Consider the following 23,431-nt stretch of genomic DNA (forward strand, 5'->3'; position numbering starts at 1 on the left):
CAAACTAGCGAAAAATATAAAAACTGATTGTAAAAGCTTCTATAGGTATGTGAAAAGGAAAAGACTGGCGAAGGTAAATGTAGGTCTTTTACAGTCCGAGACGGGAGAATTTATAATGGGGAATGAGGAAATGGCAGAGAAATTAAATAAATACTTTGTTTCTGTCTTCACGGAGGAAGACACAAAAAACCTCCCAGATATACGAGAAAACCAAGGGTGTGGCGAGAATGAGGAACTTAAAGAAATTATTATTATTAAAAAAACAGTACTAGCAAAATTAATGGGACTAAAAGTCGATAAATCTCAAGGACCGGATGACCTACATCCTAGGGTTTTGAAAGAGGTGAGCATTGGAATAGTGGACGCATTGGTTGAGATCTTCCAAAATTCTATAGATTCTGGAACAGTTCCTGCAGATTGGAGGATAGCAAATGTAACCCCGCTATTTAAGAAAGGAGGGAGAGAGAAAACGGGCAACTACAGACCTGTTAGCCTCACATCAGTAGTTGGGAAAATGCTGGAATCTATTATAAAGGATGCAATAACTGGGCACTTAGAAACTAATAGTAAAATTGGGCAGAGTCAACATGGATTTATGAAAGGGAAGTCCTGTTTGACAAACCTATTGGAGTTCTTTGAGGATGTAACTAGTGGAGTAGACAAAGGGGAACCGGTAGATGTGGTGTATTTGTTTTTTCAGAAGGCCTTTGATAAGGTCCCACACAAGAGGTTGGTGAACAAAATTAGGGCACATGGAATTGGGGGTAATATACTAACATGAATGAAAATTGGTTAACAGCCAGAAATCAAAGAGTAGCGATAAACCGGTCTTTTTCAGGATGGCAGGCTGTGACTAGTGGGATACCGCAAGGATCGGTCCTTGGGCCCCAGCCATTCACAATCTATATCAATGATTTGGGTGAGGGGACTAAATGTAACATTTCCAAATTTGCTGATGACACAAAGCTAGGTGGCAGTGGCAGTTGCGAAGAGGATGTAAAGAGGCTTCAATGGGATCTCAACAGGCTCAGTGAGTGAGCGAGAACATGGCAGATGGATTATAATGTGGATAAATGTGAAGTTATCCACTTTGGTAGAAAAAACAGAAAGGCAGAGTATTTCCTAAATGGTGAAAGATTGGGGAATGCAGATGCTCAAAGGGACCTGGGTGTCCTTGTACATGAGTCACTGAAAGTGAATGTGCAGGTGCAGCAAGCCATTAGGAAGGCAAATGGTATGTTGGCCTTCATTACAAGAGGATTTGAGTACAGGAGTAAAGAAGTCTTACTCCAATTATGTAGGGCCTTGGCGAGACCACACCTGGAGTACTGTGTACAATTTTGGTCTCCTTACCTAAGGAAGGATATACTTGCCATAGAGGGAGTGCAACGAAGGTTCACGAGATTGATTCCTGGGATGGCGGGACTGTCATATGAGAAGAGATTGAGTAAACTAGGCCTGTATTTTCTTGAATTCAGAAGAATGAGAGGGGATCTCATTGAAGCATACAAAATTATTACAGGGCTTGACAGGGTGGATGCTGGGAGAATGTTTCCCTTGGCTGGGGAGTCTAGAACCAGGGGCCACAGCCTCAAGATAAAGGGTAGGCCATTCAGGACTTAGATGAGAAGAAATTTCTTCACACAGAGGGTGGTGAATCTTTGGAATTCTCTACCCCAGAGGGCGGTGGAGGCTCAGTCATTGGGTATATTCAAAATAGAAGTTGATAGATTTCTGACTAGTAAAGGCATCAAGGGATATGGCGATAAGGCCAGTGAATGGAATTGAGGCAGAAGATCAGCTATGATCTCATTGAATGGCAGAGCAGGCTCGAAGGGCCAAATGGCCTACTCCTGCTCCTATTTCTTATGTTCTTATATCGCCGATCCTTCATCGTCGCTGGGTCAAAATCCTGGAACTCCCTACCTAACAGCACTATGGGAGTACCTTCACCACATGGATTGCAGTGGTTCAAGAAGGCGGCTGACCACCACCTTCTCGAGGGCAATTAGGGATGGGCAATAAATGCTGGCCTTGCCAGCGACGCCCACATCCCATAAACGAATTTAAAAAAACACCTACCAAAACATGACCTCTACAACCTAGAAGGACAAGAACAGCAGGTGCATGGGAACACCACCACCTCCAAGTTCCCCTCCAAGTCACACACCATCCTGGCTTGGAAATATATCGCCGTTCGTTCATCATCGCTGGGTTAAATTCCTGGAACTCCCTACCAAATAGCACTGTGGGAGAACATTCACCACATGGACTGCAACGGTTCCAAAAGACGGCTCACCACCACCTTCTCAAGGGCAATTAGGGATGGCCAATAAATGCTGGCCTTGCCAACGACACTCACATCCCATGAATGAATAAATTTTAAAAATTCAGAATTAGACTGAACCAAAAACCCAGTTACCTGATTGGATATCTCAGCTATGAAATACTAGCAGGTTACGGTGTCACAGAATATAGAAAACTCAAATTTTACCATAAGTCAATTTTTTGGGGTATTATTGCATGCTGCAAGGGGAGGAGGTGAAGACAGGTAAGAATCTAGGCAATTCCACTCTACTTTAAATGCACACTAAAAATGTTTTATTCTTCAGCTGTTTAGTTTTTTAAATTTTAATTCCTTATCAGGACACTGCCTGCAGAAGAAAGAGAACATTTGGGTCGCCTGTGCAAGCGGTTGATAGACCAGGGGCGGATCTGGTATTTGAAGCAGCGAGGGTTTGATTCAGCTTTGCAGTATTACACTAGTCCCAGCATCTCCCTGGAAAATGTCCTGCTTACAGCTGTTCCTCTTCCAAAGATTCAGCAAAGTGAGAACACTTAAGTGAGTTTCAACAGTCGTTGATGTAATGTAAACTTTTAAACATATTTTGCTGATAAATTCCTTGTAACATTGTCTGTTAAACAATGTGTTCACTCATTATCCTGTCATTAACCCTTCCTGGATTCTCCTTGACATATAGCACATTTCTATTGTACTGAACATAGTGACAAAAATAACATTCAGCTATGCAATTTTCATTTTTAGATTTATTTTTATCTCTGTTCACACCAGGGAAGCACCTAAAGGTCATAATTTCATAACAAATTAGAAGAAGCCACACAAGTTTACGTTAATGATGAATATTTAGCTGTACATTGTGTTCTTTTAGTCCAGCATTTGCTTTGCAACAGAAGGCAGCTTGATTTCAGTAGGACATTTCAGCCTCAATTGTAACTGACAAAACTGAGGTACAAGATTTAGTTTTGCCTGGAAGACAAAAAAAAACGTTATTTTGTTAGTTTGTGATGTGCTACTTTATAAAAATTAATTTCTTTAAGAACTAAACGGGATATTTCCTCTATCCTCTACTTGTAATGAAATTGTAAACATGTTATTTATAAACGTATTTACAGTTTTTATACAAATTGTGCACAGAGGAATTCTTAACCCTATGCTTTCACTCTGAATGATTCCCACTGGCTGTAACTTCGTTTAAAGTTACAATATCCTCTTTTTGTTAATGAGCAGTGAGTCACAAAACCATTCAGTCAGTGATATAATTCATTGTAAAGTGCAGTGTTATATCAATACTATTTTTGAGAAAAGTTCCATAATTAATCCATGTAGACTATATAAGAACATAAGAAGTAGGAGCAGGAGTAGGCCATACGGCCCCTCGGGCCTGCTCCGCCATTCAATAGGATCATGGCTGATCCGAATCTAGACTCATGACCACTTCCCTGCCCTCTCCCCGTAACCCCTAATTCCCTTATCTGCTAGGAAACTGTCTATCTCCATTTTAAATTTATTTAATGTTGCAGCTTCCACAGCTCTCTGGGGTAGCAAATTCCACAGATTTACTACCCTCTGAGTGAAGAAGTTCCTCCTCATCTCAGTTTTGAAAGGGCAGCCCCTTATCCTAAGATTATGCCCCCTAGTTCTAGTCTCACCCATCAGTGGAAACATCCTCACCGCATCCACACGATCAGGCCCCCTCACAATCTTATATGTTTCGACAAGATCACCTCTCATTCTTCTGAACTCCAATGAGTAGAGGCCCAACCTACTCAACCTTTCCTCATACGTCAACCCCCTCATCTCCGGAATCAACCGAGTTAACCTTATCTGAACCGCCTCGAGAGCAAGTATATCTTTTCTTAAATATGGAAACCAAAACTGCACGCAGTATTCCAGGTGTGGCCTCACCAATACCCTGTATAACTGCAGCAATACATCCATTAATCAGGTAAGTCCATTTTATTCCTCAGGTACTTAAGTTTAGTACGGCCACTCATGTCCTTGTTACAGTCTGGTAAAGTTATGGTGTTTCTCTCACCTTCAATTGCATGCCACAGTTACTTGAAGGATATTGGTATCTGAGCATTCGTACAATCCTTTAGGCAAGTGCTGTAGCTTAAATGTGGAGACTTGGAATGAGAAGGAGAGAGAGTTCAGCATATTGACCTGGTCCTTCTTTAGGTTGTTCTATACATAGGATGGGAAGACTATCTGTATCCAGTCAGTGATACTGTAAATATGTTTGTGTAGAAGACTTGATCAATAGCAACAGGCACTGGTCAAAATCACACGCCTGTCAGAGAAAAGGAGATTTTCTATACATCATCTAACCACATTATGATACATTGCAAAAAATCTACAAGCTTTTAAAGATATTGAACCGTAATTTGCGACCCCCACGGGTGCGTACGAAGTGTGTACTCGCCCGTAGGGGCCGCGCAAGTGCCGGGTTTAGGCATGCGAAACGCATGAGCGAAAACCCGGAACTTGTGATCTGTCAAGAATTCTCTTGACAGTTCATCCACATCCCCGGGAAAGGGGCCTCCGCGGGCGGAGAGTTGCGCTATTTGCCCAACTTCTGCTCACTGAATGCCTGTGAAATTCTTACGCCTGGTAAAAGCAGGCGTACGACCTTGCTTTTACCAGCATAAGAGTTTTAAAAAATAGAAAAATAAAATTTTATCACTCATTTATACTTTAGAAACCCTGTCTAATAAGGTAAGTTTATTTTTAGCCCCGTTAAAACATACAATTTTTTTTTCAAAAAATTAATTTTTTGTTTAAAATATTTAATTAAATGGCATTTTAATTCATTTTAAATAAGTAATTTAAAAAAATGTATTCATGTGTTCATGTATTTTTTAAGTGATCCCTGTTCATACTTATGGGGATTCCGTTTGTACGGAACTCCCATAAGTATGAATGGGGATTTCCTTCTTTTATTGGTTGGGCCAGCCCACGTGATCCATGGGGCACTTGCAAATCACATGTGCCCCTGAGATATGTGGGCCTCTACCCGGAGAGGCCCAGGAGTGCGAATCTCCGTACCTCCCAGACCAGCTTGGGAAGCCTCCGACTGCAAATTTTGGGCCATTGTCTTGCAAACATAACTCTTTTGTTCCTGCTCAGGCCATTGATATGGAGCTTCCAATGACTCAGTCAGCTGTATAAGTTCCTGAGTTTTGGTGTTTCATTTATATAACAGTGTTTCATTCAGTGTAATATACAGTGTCGATTAATGTTAATGACTTGACATTTGTTCTACAACAGTCTTTCACAGATTTTCCAATGTTTATTTTACTACCTGTGAGGTTTTTCTTGGTGCAGCTGTATAACTCACGTTGATATTTTAAACATTTTCTCACAGATAATTTAAAAAAATTAAACTTCACAAAATAAATGTAAATTGAAAATAAAATTTCCTTTTACTCACTATTTTTTAATTCCTGAATGTAGGCTTGCATAAATTCTATTCCAAATAGTTCACGGTCTCCCTCTTCCTCTGAGTTTACACACTGGGGTAGAGTTACTTGTAGCTGAAGAGGGTTGTCCCTCAGATTCACAAACCTTTCAAATACATCAACCATATCAGATCAGTGATAAGGAAATTCTTTGTAATGCTCACCGTGATCAGTGAAAGTATGACAATATTCAAACTAAAGTGTACATCTAAGATCTGACTACGCAAATACCTCCGCTGGACGCCAGTCCAGTATCTGAGCCATTGCGCTGGTCTCCACTTGTCAGGGCTGCCTGGAGTGGGTCCAGAACCCAACCCTTCTGACTCAGAGGTGGGAATACTACCACTGAGGCAGTGGTCACTCTGTCTGGACACGAGTATCCCGCTGGATTTCAGTGCAGTATTTAGAGACCATATTCCAGTCTCAGCTCGCTGAGGCTGTTTGGAGTGGGTAGCAAACCCTTCACCTTCTGACTCAGAGGTGGGATTGCTACGACTAAGTCATAGGCTTACTCCACAAAATCTGTACATACCCCTAAAAGGCAAAAGCTCCACTTGTTTAGTTAAGCAACCACGGTCAACAAATGAGGTAAGAGGCAGTAGCAAGCTGAAAGGAGAAAACTCACACAAATGCAAGGAAAAATGGGAATCCAGCTGGCTGGGAGAGCTATAAAAAGCAACAAAGGGATACAAAGAAAGTAATAAATGCTGCAAAAAGGGAATATGAAAAACTTGCAAGGGACATCAAACCTAACAGTAAAAGTGATATCATACCTAACAAAAGGTTTTAATAAGTATATTAAGAGTAAGAGTGGTAAATGGCCCATTAACGGCAGATGCAGGTGAGACTATAATGGACAATAAGGAAATGGCAGACTTCTTAATGAGTACGTACTTTGTTTCCACAGTGGAGAAATAGGACAAAATACCAGCGGTACAAGGCAATGTAAAAATAAGTCAAAGGGAGGAACTTAATGGATTTAAAATAAGTTTGAAATGGTAATGGAGAAAATAATGGGACATATGATAGACAATTCGCCAGGACCTGATGGGTTCCACCCCAGGGCATTAAAAGAAATTGATGAGGAAATTATAGATGCGATACTCATAATTTTCCACGGTTCTCTAGATTCACATATTGTGAATGTCCTTGTGAAGAACCTACTGGTTTGGTTTTCTGCTTCTGCACTCACTAGCCAGCAATTTTCCACCTGTTAAAATGAATAAGCAGAAAACCACTGGTCACTAAGTGCACATGGATGGCTAGTTTCCAGTGCTTCATTACCTCAAATTGATCATTTCTTCCATACAAACTGGGATTTTCTGCAGCTTGTTGCTGGTTAGAACTAGAGTGTTGAGATTTTTCATTTTACTGATGGCTTCCGGCAGGTGAGTGATTTCATTCCTCTGTAGCCAAATTGTGTGCAGGTTTTCCATTCTGTCAGTGGAGAAATATAACGGGTATGTTTTAGTAAAAAAGTAATAAATACATTTATACTCCTAGCAATTCTGTCTGATCTGCTTCACATATGTACGGGGATGTTTTGCAGATTCTTCATCTGTCTATCCACAGTTTTTGCTAAATGTTACATTCTCACTCTACTATTGTAGATACTCAATATAATACAGATACATCAATACTGTCCAATTACAGAGTATTTTGCCTTCAATATCTTCACCCTCCCGCCCCACCACTTTTAGACATCAAAATATGTAGCTTTCTGATGGTTCAGCAAGTTTACCTAGTGAGTAGCTGGGCCAAACACACCAGGAAAACCCCAGGTTCGAATTCTGGTCTCTGCTGAGTGAGTTAACTGATCTTAGTCAAGATATTAAAATTGTCCGTGCCCCAATGAGTTGGGTACAAGAAAATCAACCGGATTTGCTGCTCCTGATCACCATACGATGGTTCCTATTGAACATGCACTTGTGTGGACACCAGGTGATGCCAGGATGATTCTCTGCTGTGATGCTCCCTGAAGAAGAGTAGCCAACCAATACTCACTGTCATGACATATATGAAGAAATGCTTATATAACCATTCATATACAGTGAATTACAGTAACTGTTAGGGTATATAGCAAGTGTCCACAGGCACAAATGAGATGAATGATCAGTTAATCTGGCAGGAATGTTTTCTGGGATACAAGAAATAGACCTTGTTCTTCCAGTAATACCAAGGGCTCTTTTACCATCCACCAAAACACACAGATGGTGCCTCAGGTTAACAGGTCATTCCAAATGTGATAAGTCTAGATATATAGTACAGTACTCTATCAGTACAGTCTAACTATGTGCTCAAGTACTGGAGCAAGGCTTGAACCCACAATCTTCTGACTCAGTGCTGCCAACTGAGCCAAACTGACATTCTTGATTGACCACTTAGTCGAGGTCCTACAGGGTGCCCATCGTGCCCGACCCCTGTGGAAGCAAACACCAGCAAGGATTCAATTCATTTAGAAAAGTAGAAAAAATTCACAAGGAAAAAGAAGCCGAAGTTGTGGAGAATTGTTTGAACATTTTTTCCCCCATACGTTGTTTTTAGAATGTTTCTAAATCACTTGTCCTGGAGTGGGGTTCAAACTCAGAAATTTACAAGCAGTTACACTTGACCCGCAAACATCTTCAACAACTATACAAACAGTTACAATTACTTGGATTTGCTTATTTAGAGCAGTGACCTTAAAGCGACACGTCAAGTTGTACACTGAGAGAATCCTGTTGATTTCTGTTATGTCGCATCCTCCAGAGCTCTACTGCTGCCCTGTCAAATACTTGTCAGCTCCACTGTCTCTTCAATCCCTGAGCCAATATCTACCACTCCAGCCGAAGTTCCACCCCATGGCTTCCAGTACGCTGCTTCTGCAAAAAAGGCATCCACCAATACTCAATAAGCACTGACCATTACGCCCAATCTAAAGTTGCTTGCCTTTAACTTGCACACTGGAATTCCCCCTGCGAGTCTGTCAGCCTGGCCCCAGCCCAAATCTCCTGTATATATAAAACAGCTTTGGTGGTCTTGTCTTTTATTAAGCAGGGGAAACTGATTTTTTTCAAAAACACTTTTCTTTACTCTCGGGTAGCATTTTTATCTTTATATGTTGCTAAGGGCCTCTCTTCCCCTTGTCTCCCTCTCCTCCACTTCCCCTCCTCCCTCAGCCTCACCCACTCCCCTTCATCCTCAGCGCCCCGTTGTTCCCTTTCCCCGTCCCCTTCATACCTCCTCTAAGCCTGTAATTCTGTTGTACCATCCCTCTTCCTGCACAGGCTACCCCTCTAACCTGCTCTACCTTCCCCTCTACCCTCCCTTCCATACTTTCCACTATAGCCTCTTCTAGCCTTCAACATCACAGTCCGCCCTCAAGCCTGGTGTAATTATGCCCCGCTGTCTAACCTCACCTGAAAACGCCATTTAGTTTTGCTTCCCTATATGCAACAACACGGGAGATCAACTGGTACTAATGAAACTACACAAAGACACAAAAGACAGTTTCTTAGGTAACTTTAATCATGTTATTGTGAAAATGTGATTTTTAAATGTTTTATTATGTTTCAAATACCTTTTTTGAATCCCAGGTATTTGAGTTTGGTGGAAATTAAAATTGGCAGATGAAAGGATTTTGGAAAACCAATTTGAGCAATTTGATTGGTTCAGTATCTTTTTATTGGTAGATTTTCTTTATTACTTCTCGTAGTTCTGATTTCTTGCTGTTTAAGGAATATGCAATTGAGTCAATCAACAAAGTATGACTAGAATATGATGCCAGAATGCAACATCTCAACTGTGACAGACAGGCAGTATGCATAGACATACCATTTTTAATATTATATTAATGATCACCTGTGGTGTTGTTAAAATAAATCAAATTGCTGTGGAAACACAGGAGCAGTGGACAGCTGCAATCTAAGAATTTACAAAGAGGTTTATCTAGACAGTGCAGTATTTTTTGATTGTTTCTTAGAATCATAGAATGGTTACAACACAGAAGGAGGCCATTCAGCCCGTCGAGCCCATGCTAGCTCTCTGCAAGAGCACTTCAGCTAGTCCCACTCCACCACCCTTTCCCCGTAGACCTGCAAATTTTTTTCCTTCTGGTACTTATCCAATTCCCTTTTGAAAGCCACGATTGAAGCTGCCTCCACCACCCTTTCAGGCAGTGCATTCCAGATCCTAACCACTCGCTGCGTAAAAAAGTTTTTCCTCACGTCGCCTTTGGTTCTTCTGCCAATCACCTTAAATCTGTGTCCTCTGGTACTTGACCCTTCCACCAATGGGAACAGTTTCTCTCTATCTACTCTCTAGACCCCTCATGATTTTGAACTCCTCTATCAAATCTCCTCTCAACCTTCTCTGCTCTAAGGAGAACAACCCCAGCTTCTCCAGTCTATCCACGTAACTGAAGTCCCTCATCCCTGGCACCATTCTTGTAAATCTTATTTGCACCCTCTCTAAGGCCTTCACATCCTTCCTAAAGTGCGGTGCCCAGAATTAGACACAATACTCCAGTTGAGGCTGAACCAGTGTTTTATAAAGGTTCATCATAACTTCCTTGCTTTTGTACTCTATGGGCAGGATTTTCATTGAGGAGGTGGGTAGGAGGCGCGACTACAACTTTCGGGGTTGTAGTCCCGCCTCCATTGAGTTCTAGCCAACCCACACAATTTTGACTTGATTGACCTTGTTGAGCCCGCCCAGCGGGCTCAGCAGACCAATTAAGGGCCACCCAGCAACAGGTGACATCACAGATTGATATTTCATCTGTCAAGACCGTTTGACAGATGAAATATCAGCGTTCGACAGCTGTTTGAAGCTGTCAAACACTGACAATCTGTACTCCAAGTTAATTCCTTCCTCTCAGGATGATTTAGAGATCTCTCCGGAACAGAAAGCTGAATGCTGCAATTTTTGACAGATCGCGGCCATTCTGCTTTCTGTGCCGGTGAGATGAGGGACTCCCGAGACCTGAAGGAAGGAAGGCTGTAAAGGTAAGTAAAACTTCTTTAAACACTTTAAACACACCAAACACACTTACCTCTGCATTCATGCACCCATCACTCACCTGATCACTGGACATCTCAACCCCTCCAAGCCCTTCATCCCGACGGCCCGCCTCGCTAACTTGGCGTGGTTTGGAGCCGTCGGGAATCCCACATTTCACGAATGAAAATAGGGATTAGGCTAAAAACTGCCTGTTAACTACCTGTTAACAGGCAGTTAATTGGCACTAATCCCCCTCCCGCCTCGGGGAGGCGGGTACCCGCCTCCTTTGAAACTGGCATGGGGGCGGGATGGGTTCGTGCCCCCCCGATTTCGTGATTTTAACACTCCTCCAATCCCGCCTCTACAGCCCAATGAAAATCCTGCCCTATGTCTCTATTTATGAAGCCCAGGATCCCATGCTTTTTTAACCGCTTTCTCAACCTGTCCTGCCACCTTCAACGATTTGTGCATATATACCCCTAGGTCTCTCTGTTCATGCACCCCCTTTAAAATTGTATCCTTTAGTTTATATTGCCACTCCTCATTCTTCCTACCAAAATGTATCACTTCGCATTTTTCTGCATTAAATATCATCTGCCACGTGTCCACCCATTCCACCAGCTTGTCTATGTCCTCTTGAAGTCTATCACTATCCTCCTCACTGTTCACTATACTTCCAAGTTTTGTGTCATCTGCAAATTTTGAAATTGTGCCCTGTACACCCAAGTCCAAGTCATTAATATATATCAAGAAAAGCAGTGGTCCTAGTACTGACCCCTGGGGAACACCACTGTACACTTTCCTCCAGTCCGAACAACAACCATTCGCCACTACTCTCTTTCCTGTCACTTAGCCAATTTCGTATCCATGCTGCCACTGTCCCTTTCTCTTGCAAAGTATATAGTATTTTCTTTATGCAACGCAGCTGCATAAATAACTATATTGGGCCATAATTTTCTGTGGCAGGACATCTGACAGCACATTTAGGTTTATAAATTTTTTGCATGGCAAGTTGTTGAAAGTGCAAGCTGATAATGGAGCAGCGAGGGGAATGGCATCTGGGACCTGAGTGGACAGGGCAAACAACTATCTCCTTAACCAATCAGATTGAAAGATTGTGAAATTAACGGCGCAAGGACTAAGAAGGAAGTGTAAATTAGAGTGGGTGAATTCAATGTCAAATCGGGTACAGAAAGAGAAAGAAAGGGAGGGAAAGAAAGATTAGATTAAAAGAGAAAGAAATGAGACAGAAAGGAACAATTTAAAAAAATTAATTTCACATTTCTTAAATCTCCAACAGCAATTAAAACCTAAAGGAATGAGACTCCACACTTGTAATAGTTAACTTCCAGTGCCAGAGATGTTGACTGGCAGTAATTAACACTTATCATGTTGTTAAAAAGGTACAAGACTTAACTTTCTGCGACTGGTTTAATTCGTATCTACAGGGCATAAACAGCAACTTCACACAGTTCAATGCATTTCAGTGGCAAGGCAGTAAAGAGATGCCGTTTTTGCGAAGCTAATGGCATCTCAAACAGCAATTTTTGGCTATTTGAGCTTAATGGCACCTAGCCTGAAGTTGCTGTACCATTTGCACATAAATAACAGCAAGCGCCATTAGCTTCACCGTTACTTTGACAGCAAATTATGGCCCATTCTCTTTTCTTCCTAGAACAATAAATAAAGACGTGCTGGTTTATTAAACGTAAGTTGCAAAAATATACATCCCTGCCACAAACAGCAGTCATCTGTGGAAGAGAAAATAGTCCCATTACCATCTCCTTTTGCCTTGAATATCTCTTAATGTCTCTTAATTTCTCCAGCCTTCTATCCTATCATAGGCCTTCCCTTTTGCTCTTTCATCCCCTCCCCCATTTCCCAGCCCCTGCACTTGCTTAAAAATCTGTTCCATTTCCTGCTTTTTTCCAGTTCTGACAAAAGGTCATTGACCTGAAACATTAACTCTGTTTCTCTCTTCACAGATGCTGCCTGACCCGCTGAGTTTCTCCAGCATTTTCTGTTTTTATTTCAGATTTCCAGCATCTGCAGTATTTTCTTTTTGTGATAATGCAAGTCTTGGGAGGTTTATATTTTAAATCTTTCTAAAAGCAGGAAATGAAGAAACTGTGGCTTATATTAAAATCCTGTTTGTTACCTGACTACATCATCCGGCAGCTCCTGCAGTTTGTTGCTGCCCATATCTAACCATTCCAGTGCGGGCATGTTCAGAACAGCCGCGGGGAAGGTGGTGAATCGGTTCATGGACAGGTCGAGGTGGTAGAGCCTCTGCAGATGGGACAGCTAAAGAAGTGAAAGAGATTCGCAATTAAACAGGTTCAATCCTCCACCATAGTTATTAAACAATTGTTTTAAAATATTTATTCTTTGGATATGGCCAACACTGGCAAAGCATCTTAATTGCCTATCTATAAGTGTCCTAAGGTCATTAAGAGTCAGCATAAACCACATAGTGTGGAACTAAAGTTACATGGGGGCCAGAATGGGTAGGCGTGGCAGGTTCCCGTCTCTGGTACACATCAATGGACCAGTTGGGTTTGGACCACAATCTAGTAGTTTTCATGGTCATTTTCTGGTGCTACCAATTGTCAGATTTTTTAATTGAATTGTCACAAACTTCCAATGGGGTGATTTGAACTCACGACCTGAGTCACTAGTGCAGTGCCATAACCACTAGGCGACTATACTCCACTGTGGGTTACGGGATTTTACCTAAAATATTTACGACATTTGCACACAGATTTTAAAATATTTTGTAAAAATGTAACTGTCTTTAGCTATCAATGTTTATGTAGATGTGTATCTATTTAAATGCTTCATAAAGTGGCTTATAACCAAATGACCAAACAGAAAGGATGAGCACAGGAGGAATGTGATTGAAAGGCTAAGTTGGAAACCACTGTCCCAGAGATACATTTGCAGGGTGGAGGAGAAAGGAGAAACAAGCTAGATATTTGTCCTGAGATTAATGCTGTAAAAATGTACTTGCATTGAATAAAATTGATTTAAAGATGCACTTACTCTATTGATGGAACTCTCCAATCGCTCCAGAGTTCATTTTGAATTTGATGGCCTCATTCACACTGGCACCTCCGATTGATGATTCCTCCAATGGCTGGGACCAGGACCCAGTTATTTTTTTAATTAAAAATTATTTGTTAATTATCCCCAGGAAAATGTAAAATTTGTGATATTTCCCCTTTTCCTGGCCACGCTAAACTTTCCCTTGTGGAGTCTGAATTGCAGTTGACCGTGTTTTGACCATGGTCTGAGTACCACAGATCGGGTCTGAATCCAGCAGGTGCTGGAGATAGGTGGTCAGGTCTGGAGATCGACTCCATCTGCCAACCATCCTGTTTATACACAATTCTTAGCATCACTGTGAAGTGAGAACCAGGTATGAATGTACCAATCTGTTCATCAAACGAGCATTATCTCCTTCAGTGTAAACTTCAATTCGAGTTTGGCAGTCTGAAGGTAGCTGAGCCTTGCAAAACTCTGCTGGCTTTTACATTGAGGGAAATTACTCTCTACATATTTTAGAATAAAACAAAAAGCAAAACACTCCAGATGCTAGAAATCTGAAACAAAAATAGAAAATGCCTGTAAACACTCAGCAGGTCAGGCAGCGTCTGTGGAGAGGAAAGTAGGGTTAACGTTTCTGGTCGATTCAACCCTACGATCTCTCCACAGATGGTGCCTGGCTGACTTGAGTGTTTACAGCATTTTCTGTTTGTATTCTATGGGCTAGAAATTTGCTGCATTTGCACCTCTCGTTAGCGTCTCCAGGGGGAGCGCAAACGACTTTTCGCCTGGGTGTGGCGCCCTAATGACTCCCGCTAAATTTAGCTAGAGTTTAGCGGCGGTGACCGGTAGCGCCCTGCTCCACCGCGCAGGCGATGACGACGTCATCACCTTGTGCAGCACCCCGTTGTTGCCCAGACTGCAAAATTGGCTCGCGCTCCTTGAATCTGCGGCGGGCGATGACAGCGACCGATTCAGTGGGCGGGAACAGAGCGGCAGGAAGCTCGTGGGGCGATAAGTAAAGGGGAGGTGGCGGGCGTGGAAAAAAAATCAGCCAACTTGTTTGTCACAGCCCGTTGCCTCTTTGAATGGGGGAGTCCATGCCGCGATCTGGCAGCCCGGCACTCTTGTGTGCCGGGCTGCTGGCACAGCACCCCGCTCCCCAGTGGTCCAGGTAGGGCCCCGCAGAGTTGTGGGCTTGGGCCCTCCCTTTTAATGAGGGGAAGAGCCCTACGTGGCCCAGTGCATAGCGCTGCAGAACGCACCGTCCCAATATTCGGGGTTAGCGCGCTAAAGGAAGTGGAGCGGTTGAATTGGTGCTCCACCTCCCTCTTGGGGCGCTAAAACTGAAGTTACTGATCACCGGTACTATTTTTCGGTGGGCGCTAAATATAGCGCCTAGGCAATGTTAGCGACCCAAATTAATGGTGGGAAATATGGAGATAGCAAAAACACTGAATGAATATTTTATATCAGTCTTTACAGTAGAAGACACTAAGAATATCCCAACACTGGACAAACAGGGGGCTAAAGGGGGGGAGGAGCTAAACATGATCAAAATCACTAAGGAAGTGGTACTCGGTAAAATAATGGGACTCAAGGCGGATAAATCACCTGGACCTGATGGCTTACATCCTAGGGTCTTGAGGGAAGTGGCGGTAGGGATTGTGGATGCATTGGTAATAATTTTCCAAAACTCCCTGGACTCGGCAATGGTCCCAGCAGACTGGAAAACTGCTAATGTAACACCCTTATTTAAATTGGGAAGTAGACAGAAGGCTGGAAACTATAGACCGGTTAGCCTAACATCTGTGGTAGGTAAAATTTTGGAGTCCATTATTAAGGAGACAGTAACAGGACATTTGGATAATCATAATTTAATAGGACAAAGTCAGCATGGTTTTATGAAGGGGAAGTCATGTTTGACAAATTTGCTGGGAGTTCTTTGAGGAAGTAACATATAGGGTGGATAAAGGGGAACCAGTGGACGTAGTGTATTTAGACTTCCAAAAGGCATTTGACAAGGTGCCACACAAAAGATTATTGCTTAAGATAAAAAAATCACGGGATTGGGGGTAATATTCTGGCATGGATAGAGGATTGGCTATCTAACAGAAGGCAGAGAGTTGGGATAAATGGTTCATTCTCAGACTGGCAATCAGTAACTAGTGGTGTTCCGCAGGGGTCAGTGCTGGGTCCCCAACTCTTTACAATCTATATTAACAATTTGGAGGAGGGGACCGAGTGTAACATATCAAAGTTTGCAGATGATACTAAGATGGGAGGGAAAGTAGTGAGTGAGGAGGACATAAAAAACCTGCAAGGGGACATAGACAGGCTAAGTAAGTGGGCAGAGATTTGGCAGATGGAATACAATACTGGAAAGTGTGAGGTTATGCACTTTGGCAGGAAAAATCGTAGAGCAAGTTATTATCTTAATGGCAAGAAACTGGAAAGTACTGAAGTACAAAGGGATCTGGGAGTCCTGGTGCACGAAACTCAAAAGGTTAGTATGCAGGTGCAGCAAATGATTAAGAAGGCCAATGGAATGTTGGCTTTCACTGCTAGGGGGATAGAATATAAAAATAGGGAGGTATTGCTTCAGTTGTACAAGGTATTGGTGAGACCGCACCTGGAATACTGCGTACAGTTTTGGTGTCCATACTTAAGAAAGGACATACTTGCTCTCGAGTCAGTACAAAGAAGGTTCACTCGGTTAATCCCGGGGATGAGGGGATGGACATATGAGGAGAGGTTGAGTAGATTGGGACTCTACTCGTTGGAGTTCAGAAGAATGAGAGGCGATCTTATTGAAACATATAAGATTGTGAAGGGGTTGGATCGGGTGGATGCGGGGAGGATGTTCCCGATGATGGGTGAAACTAGAACTAGGGGGCATAGTCTTAGAATAAGGGGCTGCTCTTTCAAAACTGAGATGAGGAGGAACTACTTCACTCAGAGGGTGGTAGGTCCATGGAATATGCTGCCCCAAAAAGCTGTAGAAGCTACATCATTACATAAATTTAAAACAGAAATAGACAGTTTCCTAGAAGTAAAGGGAATTAAGGGTTACGGGGAGCAGGCAGGAATTTGGACATGAGTCTAGGTCCGGATCGGTCATGGCCCTGTGGGTAGCGGAGCGGGCCCAGGGGCCGTGTAGCCTGATCCTGCTCCTATTTCGTGTGTCTAATTCTGTTAGATTCAGGAGATGGTTCTGTGATAGTGGACTGGCGGTTAGGATCAGATCAGCCATGATCTTATTGAATGGCGGAGCAGGCTCGAGGGGCCGATTGGCCTACTCCTGCTCCTATTTCTTATGTTCTTATGTTATTAAAATGGTCGCTAACAAATTTTTCCCCCAATTTATTTTAGGCCAGTTTTATCCAATATAAGGGTGCATTTATACCAGTCCAGACTAGTAGCTACAATACTTCATTTATACCAGCTGGTCAGTAAGGAGCTCTGTGTACGCATGCTCACATGTGTGTGCAGTATTCTCTTTCCAGAGGTTACATTTCAAATATATTGAGAGCCCATTTGGGAATTGTGCACACTTGGAACATTTAAATCAAAATTGTAAAGTTCCCAGGACATTCAACGAACACCGGTTTAACATTGCACTGGAGATATACTACATGCACTGTCAAACCTTCATGATGTGAGACTGCCTCCAAGGATATCGCACCCCTTTACAGTGGTGCTAAAGTTACAGTGTAATAGCATCCATAATTATATTTTTTATCATAGGTCTTGGACCTCGGACACATATCCCAGCTGTCCATGATCTAAAGCTGACACTACACTGCACAGCAACTTAAGGGGCCTGAATTTGCGATTGGAGGCTTCCCATGGGCGGATGCCTCTGATCATCAAAAAATCTACGCATTTACCTGGTGGTCCAGGAGATATGGAGGCTTGCGATCCTGGGCCTCTCCTGGTAGAAATGCATAGCGGCCCACGTATCCCAGGGGCGCGTGTGGTTCGCAAGCGCCCCTGGGATCACATGGGCCAGCCCAACCAATGAAAGAAGGAAATCCCCATTCATACTTATGGGGATTCCGTACGTATGGAACTGTCATAAATATGAATGGGGATGACTTAAAAAATACACAAACACATTAAATAATTTTTTTTAATTACATATATAAAATAATAATTAAAATGGCATTTAATTAAGTATAAAAAATTTAATTTTTTGGAAAAAAATTTACATGTTTTAACAGGGCTAAATATATACTTACATTATTGGACAGGGTTTTTAATGTATAAGTGAGTGATAACATTTTATTTTTCTATTTTTTAAAACTCTTATGCTGGTAAAAGCAGGCCTTGCGCCTGGATGTAAGAACCTTTTACCAGGTGTAAGAATTCCACGGCCTTTCAGCGGGCGGAAGTTTCCACCCGCAGAGGCTCTTTCCCTGAGGATGCGGAGGATCTGTCAAGAAGATTCTTGATAGATCGCAAGTGCCGGGTTTCAGCGCATGCGCTTCACATGTCTAAACCCGGCACTTGTGTGGCCCCTACAGGCGCGTGTGCACCTCGTACGCACCCATAGGGGTCACAAAATATGGCCCAAGGTACAAGACCCTTACACTTCCTCATATGAATGTGTGTTTAAACAGTGTGGAGAATTCTCTGGAATTATTTGTCCAATGTCAAGAAACTGGATAAAATAATATACACATGCCTGTTCAGGTAAATCACAGAGGTCTCTGTTTACAGCTAGATCTAGTTTCTCCAGGTTTTCGCATCCACCGAGCTCCTCAGGCACTTCCTGTAGTCTGTTGTAACTGACGTAGAGCTCTCGCAGTTTGGTCAATTGTCCTGCAGGGGGAGAAAGGTGAAGGTGTGAGGCTCACCGTCTGCTGCCAGCATTAATCTTTATTATTTTATCGTTAAACAACAGAAGTTATTTGTTCAGATTCCGCAACTGAACATTTATTTTCTTAGCTATTTCTGGTGTGGCACACAAGTTGTTGCAAGGTCCCATCCATAAAATCTCATCCTAGATTCTTCAGTGTAAAAAAAATTCTCAAAACATTGGGCCGGATTTTCCAATCGGAGGCTTCCTACGAGCGGTTGCCTCAGATCGGAAAAAATCTATGCACTTATCTGCTGGCTCCGTAGGTTCCGAGACTTCAGATCCTGGGCCACAGCTCTACGAAATGCGCAGAGGCCCAGATATCCCAGGGGTGCATGCGGTTCGTAAGAGAATTCTTGACAGATCGGAAGTGCCGGGTTTTAGCGCATGCACTTCGCATGCCTGAAACCGGCACTTGCGAGGCCCCTACCGGTGCGTACACACCTCGTACGCACCCGTGGGGGTCAGAATATCTGGTTCATTGTGGTTTGCGAGTAAATAAAAAGAAAGACTTGCATTTACATAGCGCCTTTCACGACCTCAGGACGTCCCAAAGCGCTTTACAGCCAATAAAATACTTTTGAAATGTAGTCACTGTTATAATGTAGGAAAATGTTAGCACCACTCGCATTGTATTCAGAAATAGACCCTTTGAATTATATATACGAGTTTAAATCAATCATTTACTTATTAAGGAATACATTTTTGTTTTAATCAAATAATTGAAGTAAACGTTTTGATTTGGCCCAGCAATTTAATTATGTTCAGAGTTGTCCAATATGGTTCAATCAATTTCTTGGCAAAATGATTCAAAATACTTGTAACTGGTCCCTTCTCTGTCTCGCTGAGGTAAATAAGACCCATTGAGTCACTTTACTCATATTTACTACTTTCAATGGCAGTTAGAACTGATCTCCTTAAACAGCTCAGTTTAACTTTAGCATTAAATGTCAATAAATTATTTTTCCAGAAATCCTATGTACACTGTACGATAGTGTCAAAAGCAGTAACATACAACAGTGCCATAGAACTATTGCAAATAAGAACCTGCAGTCCAGGTGAAATATTAAGCTGCAGTCTGTACTGAACGAACTGATCGTAGTTGGAGTAGTGGTCGGGCTGTCATCACTACGGCTGACAATGGAAGAGGGGAGAATTAAAAATCAGTGTTAGGAAGTGTATGTGGAAGTTGAATGAGCGGCAGCACCAGACCAGGCTGTAATATCCACCACAGTCCAATAACCTGCCAGCACTCACTGACTGGGCACACACATAAAGAATCGTCACTTGGACGAAGTACCGAGGAATAGCTGGCACTTGTGTTGTACTTAGTCCAGAGTACTGTGCTGTTAGAATTGGGGAGGGAGAAAATTGGGAAGGGGGAGTATTTTACTGTAAAATTAATTCAATACGTTGAGCATATCTCAAAAAACTGTAAATACTGTATATTTATTGTGTAGTCTCATAAAGGAAGGACTAACTACTGTATCATTGAATAAAGCCAGTTCTAGCACCTGTACAATAGATAACAACTATCGGTCATCAAGGCCAAGCTCTCGGCACTTCCTGAACTTCTCTTTCACCCTGTGACTGCTATCCGTAGATAAACGTTACCAGCTCTGGGGTCTGCTGAGAGCGTAAGAAAGCCTGGAAGGAAAAAAGGTCACCTGATCCATCAAACGGGTCCTTTCACAGTCTGCTAAATCTTTAACCTGGGCAAAATAGTAATTTAAACTGGCAGCAGCTTCGTGCAAAGGGATTTGATGAACAAATAGTTCAGTTTATGTACTGATATATTAAATTTGTAATTTAAAAAATAAGATGAAACATACAAGATACTCAAGTGCCCGAGAGCTTGCCCTTGCTGACCGACAGCTGTTATCTATTGTACAGGTGCTAGAACTGGCTTTCTTCGATGATACAATAGTTATTCCTTCCTTTATGAGACTACACATCAATACCATATATACAAATCCTTAATGGTAACAGGGCAAGTTGAGAAGGTGGTTAAAAAAGCATATGGGTTACTTGGGTTTATAAATAGAGGCATAGAATATAAAAGCAAAGAGATCATGCTAGAACTTTATAAATCACTGGTTAGGCCTCAGCTGGAGTATTGTGGAAAATGCTGGGCACCACACTTCAGGAAAGATGTAAAGGCATTAGAAAGGGTACAGAGGAGGTTTACCAGGATGTTTACATAGCATTACATAGGAAATATGGCACAAAAACAGGCCTTTCGGCCCAACCAGTCCATGCTGGCGTTTATGCTCCACTCAAGCCTCCTCCCGTCTTTCCTCATCTAAATCTATCAGTATAACCCTCTATTCCCTTCTCCCTCATATGTTTGTCCAGCCTCCCCTTAAATACATCCATACTATTCACTTCAACCACTCCCTGTGGTAGCGAGTTCCACATTCTTTGGGTAAAGAAGTTTCTTCTGAATTCCCTATTGGATTTCTTGGTGACTGTCTTATATTGATGGCCTCTAGTTATGCTCTTCCCCACAAGTGGAAACATTCTCACATTCTCTCTGTATCCACTCTGTCAAAACCTTTCATAATTTTATAGACCTCTATTAGGTCACCCCTCAGCCTTTGTTCAAGAGAAAAGAGACCCAGCCTGGTCATCCTTTCCTGATATGTATACCCTCGCATTTCTGGTATAATCCTTGTAAATCTTCTCTTCACCCTCTCCAGTGCCTCTATATCCTTTTTATAATATGGTGACCAGAACTACACACAGTACTCCAAGTGTGGTCTAACCAAGTTTCGATACAGATTTAGCATAACTTCCCTACTTTTCAATTCTATCCCTCTAGAAATAAACCCTAGTGTTTGCTTTGCATTTTTAATAGCCTTGCTAACCTGTGGCGCAACTTTTAGTGATTTGTGTATTTACGCCGAGATCCCTTTGTTCCCCTACCCCACCTAGACTTGCACCCTCCAAGTGATGAGTGACCTCCCTATTCTTCCTACCAAAATGTAATATCTCACATTTGTCTGTGTTGAACTTCATTTGCCAATTATTTGCCCATTCTGCAAGTTTATTAATGTCCTCCTGTAACTTGTTGCAATCTTCCTCAGTATTGACTATCCCCCCCAATTTGGTATCATCCACAAATTTAGAAATTGTGTTTTTTATTCCAAAGTCTGAATCATTAATGTAAATTGTGAACAGCAGTGGTCCTAGCACTGATCCTTGTGGAACACCACTACCCATCTTCTGCCACTGTGAATAGTTACCTTTTACTCCTACTCTCTGCTTTCTGTCTTGAAGCCAGCTAGCAATCCATTCTGCTACTTGTCCCCTGACTCCGCATTCTCTGACCTTATTCATTAGTCTATTATGGGATACCTTATCGAAGGCCTTTTGAAAATCTAGATACATTACATCTACTGCATTACCATTGTCTACTCTCTCTCTGTTACCTCTTCAAAAAATTCAATAAGGTTGGTCAAGCAAGACTCTTTCCCTTTTGGAATCCATGCTGACTATTCATTATTATACTTTTTGTTTCTAAATATTCTTCTATTCTCTCCTTTAGTAGGGATTCCATTATTTTTCCTACCACCGATGTTAAGCTGACTGGTCTATAATTCCCTGGACATGTTCTATCCCCCTTCTTAAATATAGGTATTATGTTAGCTATCCGCCAATCCTCTGGCACTACACCTAATATGAATCTTGTCATTCATGTGGAAATGACTTATGAAGTAATACTGGGCGGCCTGCTGGTGACGCTGTCCAGGGAGAGTATAAATACTCGGGCATGGGCCCAGCTTGCTCAGGACATTCTTTAACAGGAACTAGTGAAGGACACAACTAGATCTCCATGTTGAAAACCAGTTGATTAAAGCTTTGTTTAATACTCAGACCAAGTGCCTAGTAGTTTTCTTACGTCAACGCCTTTTTCTAATGAATTATTAAATATGTGTAATAATGCCTCTGCTATCTCTTCCCTATATTATTTTAAAATGCGTGGATGCAATCCATCCGGACCAGGGTTTTTATCCTCTTTGAGTTTGATTAGTTTATTTAATATATTGTGGCGGTCCCAACGGTTGTCTTTTATATTGAGATATATACATAATTCCCTTTAACTTAACTTATTTATGTATGTATAACTTACTTAACTGTATGTATTTAATTTACTTAATTGTGTAATTTACCAGTTAGGGCTGTTGCCTCTTTAACTCACTTGTTGGGCCGTTGCCCCTTTAAGAGGCGACCTAACGCGATGACATCACGCATCACGTGACGCATGCGCATCGGCCGCCGACCTAACGCGCTGACGTAACACGACGCATGCGCACTGGCCGCCGGCCCGATTCGGGCTTCCAAGACGGCCGCCGGCATAGCCCGGCCTATTGAGACTTCGGCTGCATCAGCCGGCAAGCGGGAGCAAAGGGATTCTCTGCTCCCGCGGCAAGTACTGGCACAGCCCGGCCTAGTAACCTCGGCCTTAAAGGCCAGCCTCCGTAACGGGGAGATGTACTGACAACGGCGCAGGTCACGTGACCGCCTAAGCGCACGTGAACGTGCTGACGTCATGACGCGGTCACGTGACGTTGGGAATATAGAGCCGAGTGTGAGGAGGTCATGAGGCTCCCCACACGCTCCCCACGGGACTGGGAACGTAGTCCTTGTGAAGTCCTCGCTGGGACAAGGTCTACAATATGGTGCTCCTGCAGTCAGCCATCTTACCTGCTATCTTACTTACTGTAAGACCTACAACATGGAGTTCCTGCAGTCAGCCACCTTACCTGTTACCTTACCTGCTGT

The 23,431-nt window shown here is 42.5% G+C and overlaps 2 protein-coding genes across 5 annotated transcripts in view; one reads left to right on the plus strand and one right to left on the minus strand.

The window, feature by feature from the left end:
- Nucleotides 1-5,731, plus strand: part of trmt13 (tRNA methyltransferase 13) — a 47,366-nt gene extending 41,635 nt beyond the window's left edge. For both annotated transcript variants that reach the window (XM_085982482.1, XM_085982481.1), the window contains one exon: nt 2,647-5,731. In XM_085982482.1, the coding sequence (XP_085838608.1) occupies nt 2,647-2,842 (196 nt within the window). In that variant the 3' untranslated portion in view covers nt 2,843-5,731. The remainder of the gene's footprint in view (nt 1-2,646) is intronic.
- The window catches only part of lrrc39 (leucine rich repeat containing 39), a 47,784-nt gene continuing 27,383 nt past the window's right edge, over nt 3,031-23,431 (minus strand). Inside the window, exons 4-9 of one of the 3 annotated variants that reach the window (XM_085982488.1) lie at nt 18,473-18,609; nt 12,899-13,044; nt 7,045-7,197; nt 5,733-5,866; nt 4,361-4,428; nt 3,031-3,268 (exon numbers count right to left, since the gene is read on the minus strand). In XM_085982488.1, coding sequence (XP_085838614.1) covers nt 3,167-3,268; nt 4,361-4,428; nt 5,733-5,866; nt 7,045-7,197; nt 12,899-13,044; nt 18,473-18,609 — 740 coding nt within the window. In that variant the 3' untranslated portion in view covers nt 3,031-3,166. Of the gene's footprint in view, nt 3,269-4,360; nt 4,429-4,458; nt 4,593-5,732; nt 5,867-7,044; nt 7,198-12,898; nt 13,045-18,472; nt 18,610-23,431 lie in introns of those variants that run through there. The other 2 variants (XM_085982486.1, XM_085982487.1) reach the window with 2 other exon arrangements.

This window comes from Somniosus microcephalus, chromosome 3 (genome assembly GCF_052327205.1).
Source record: "Somniosus microcephalus isolate GS21.2 chromosome 3, FLI_Smic_1.0, whole genome shotgun sequence".
Classification (NCBI taxonomy): domain Eukaryota; kingdom Metazoa; phylum Chordata; class Chondrichthyes; order Squaliformes; family Somniosidae; genus Somniosus; species Somniosus microcephalus.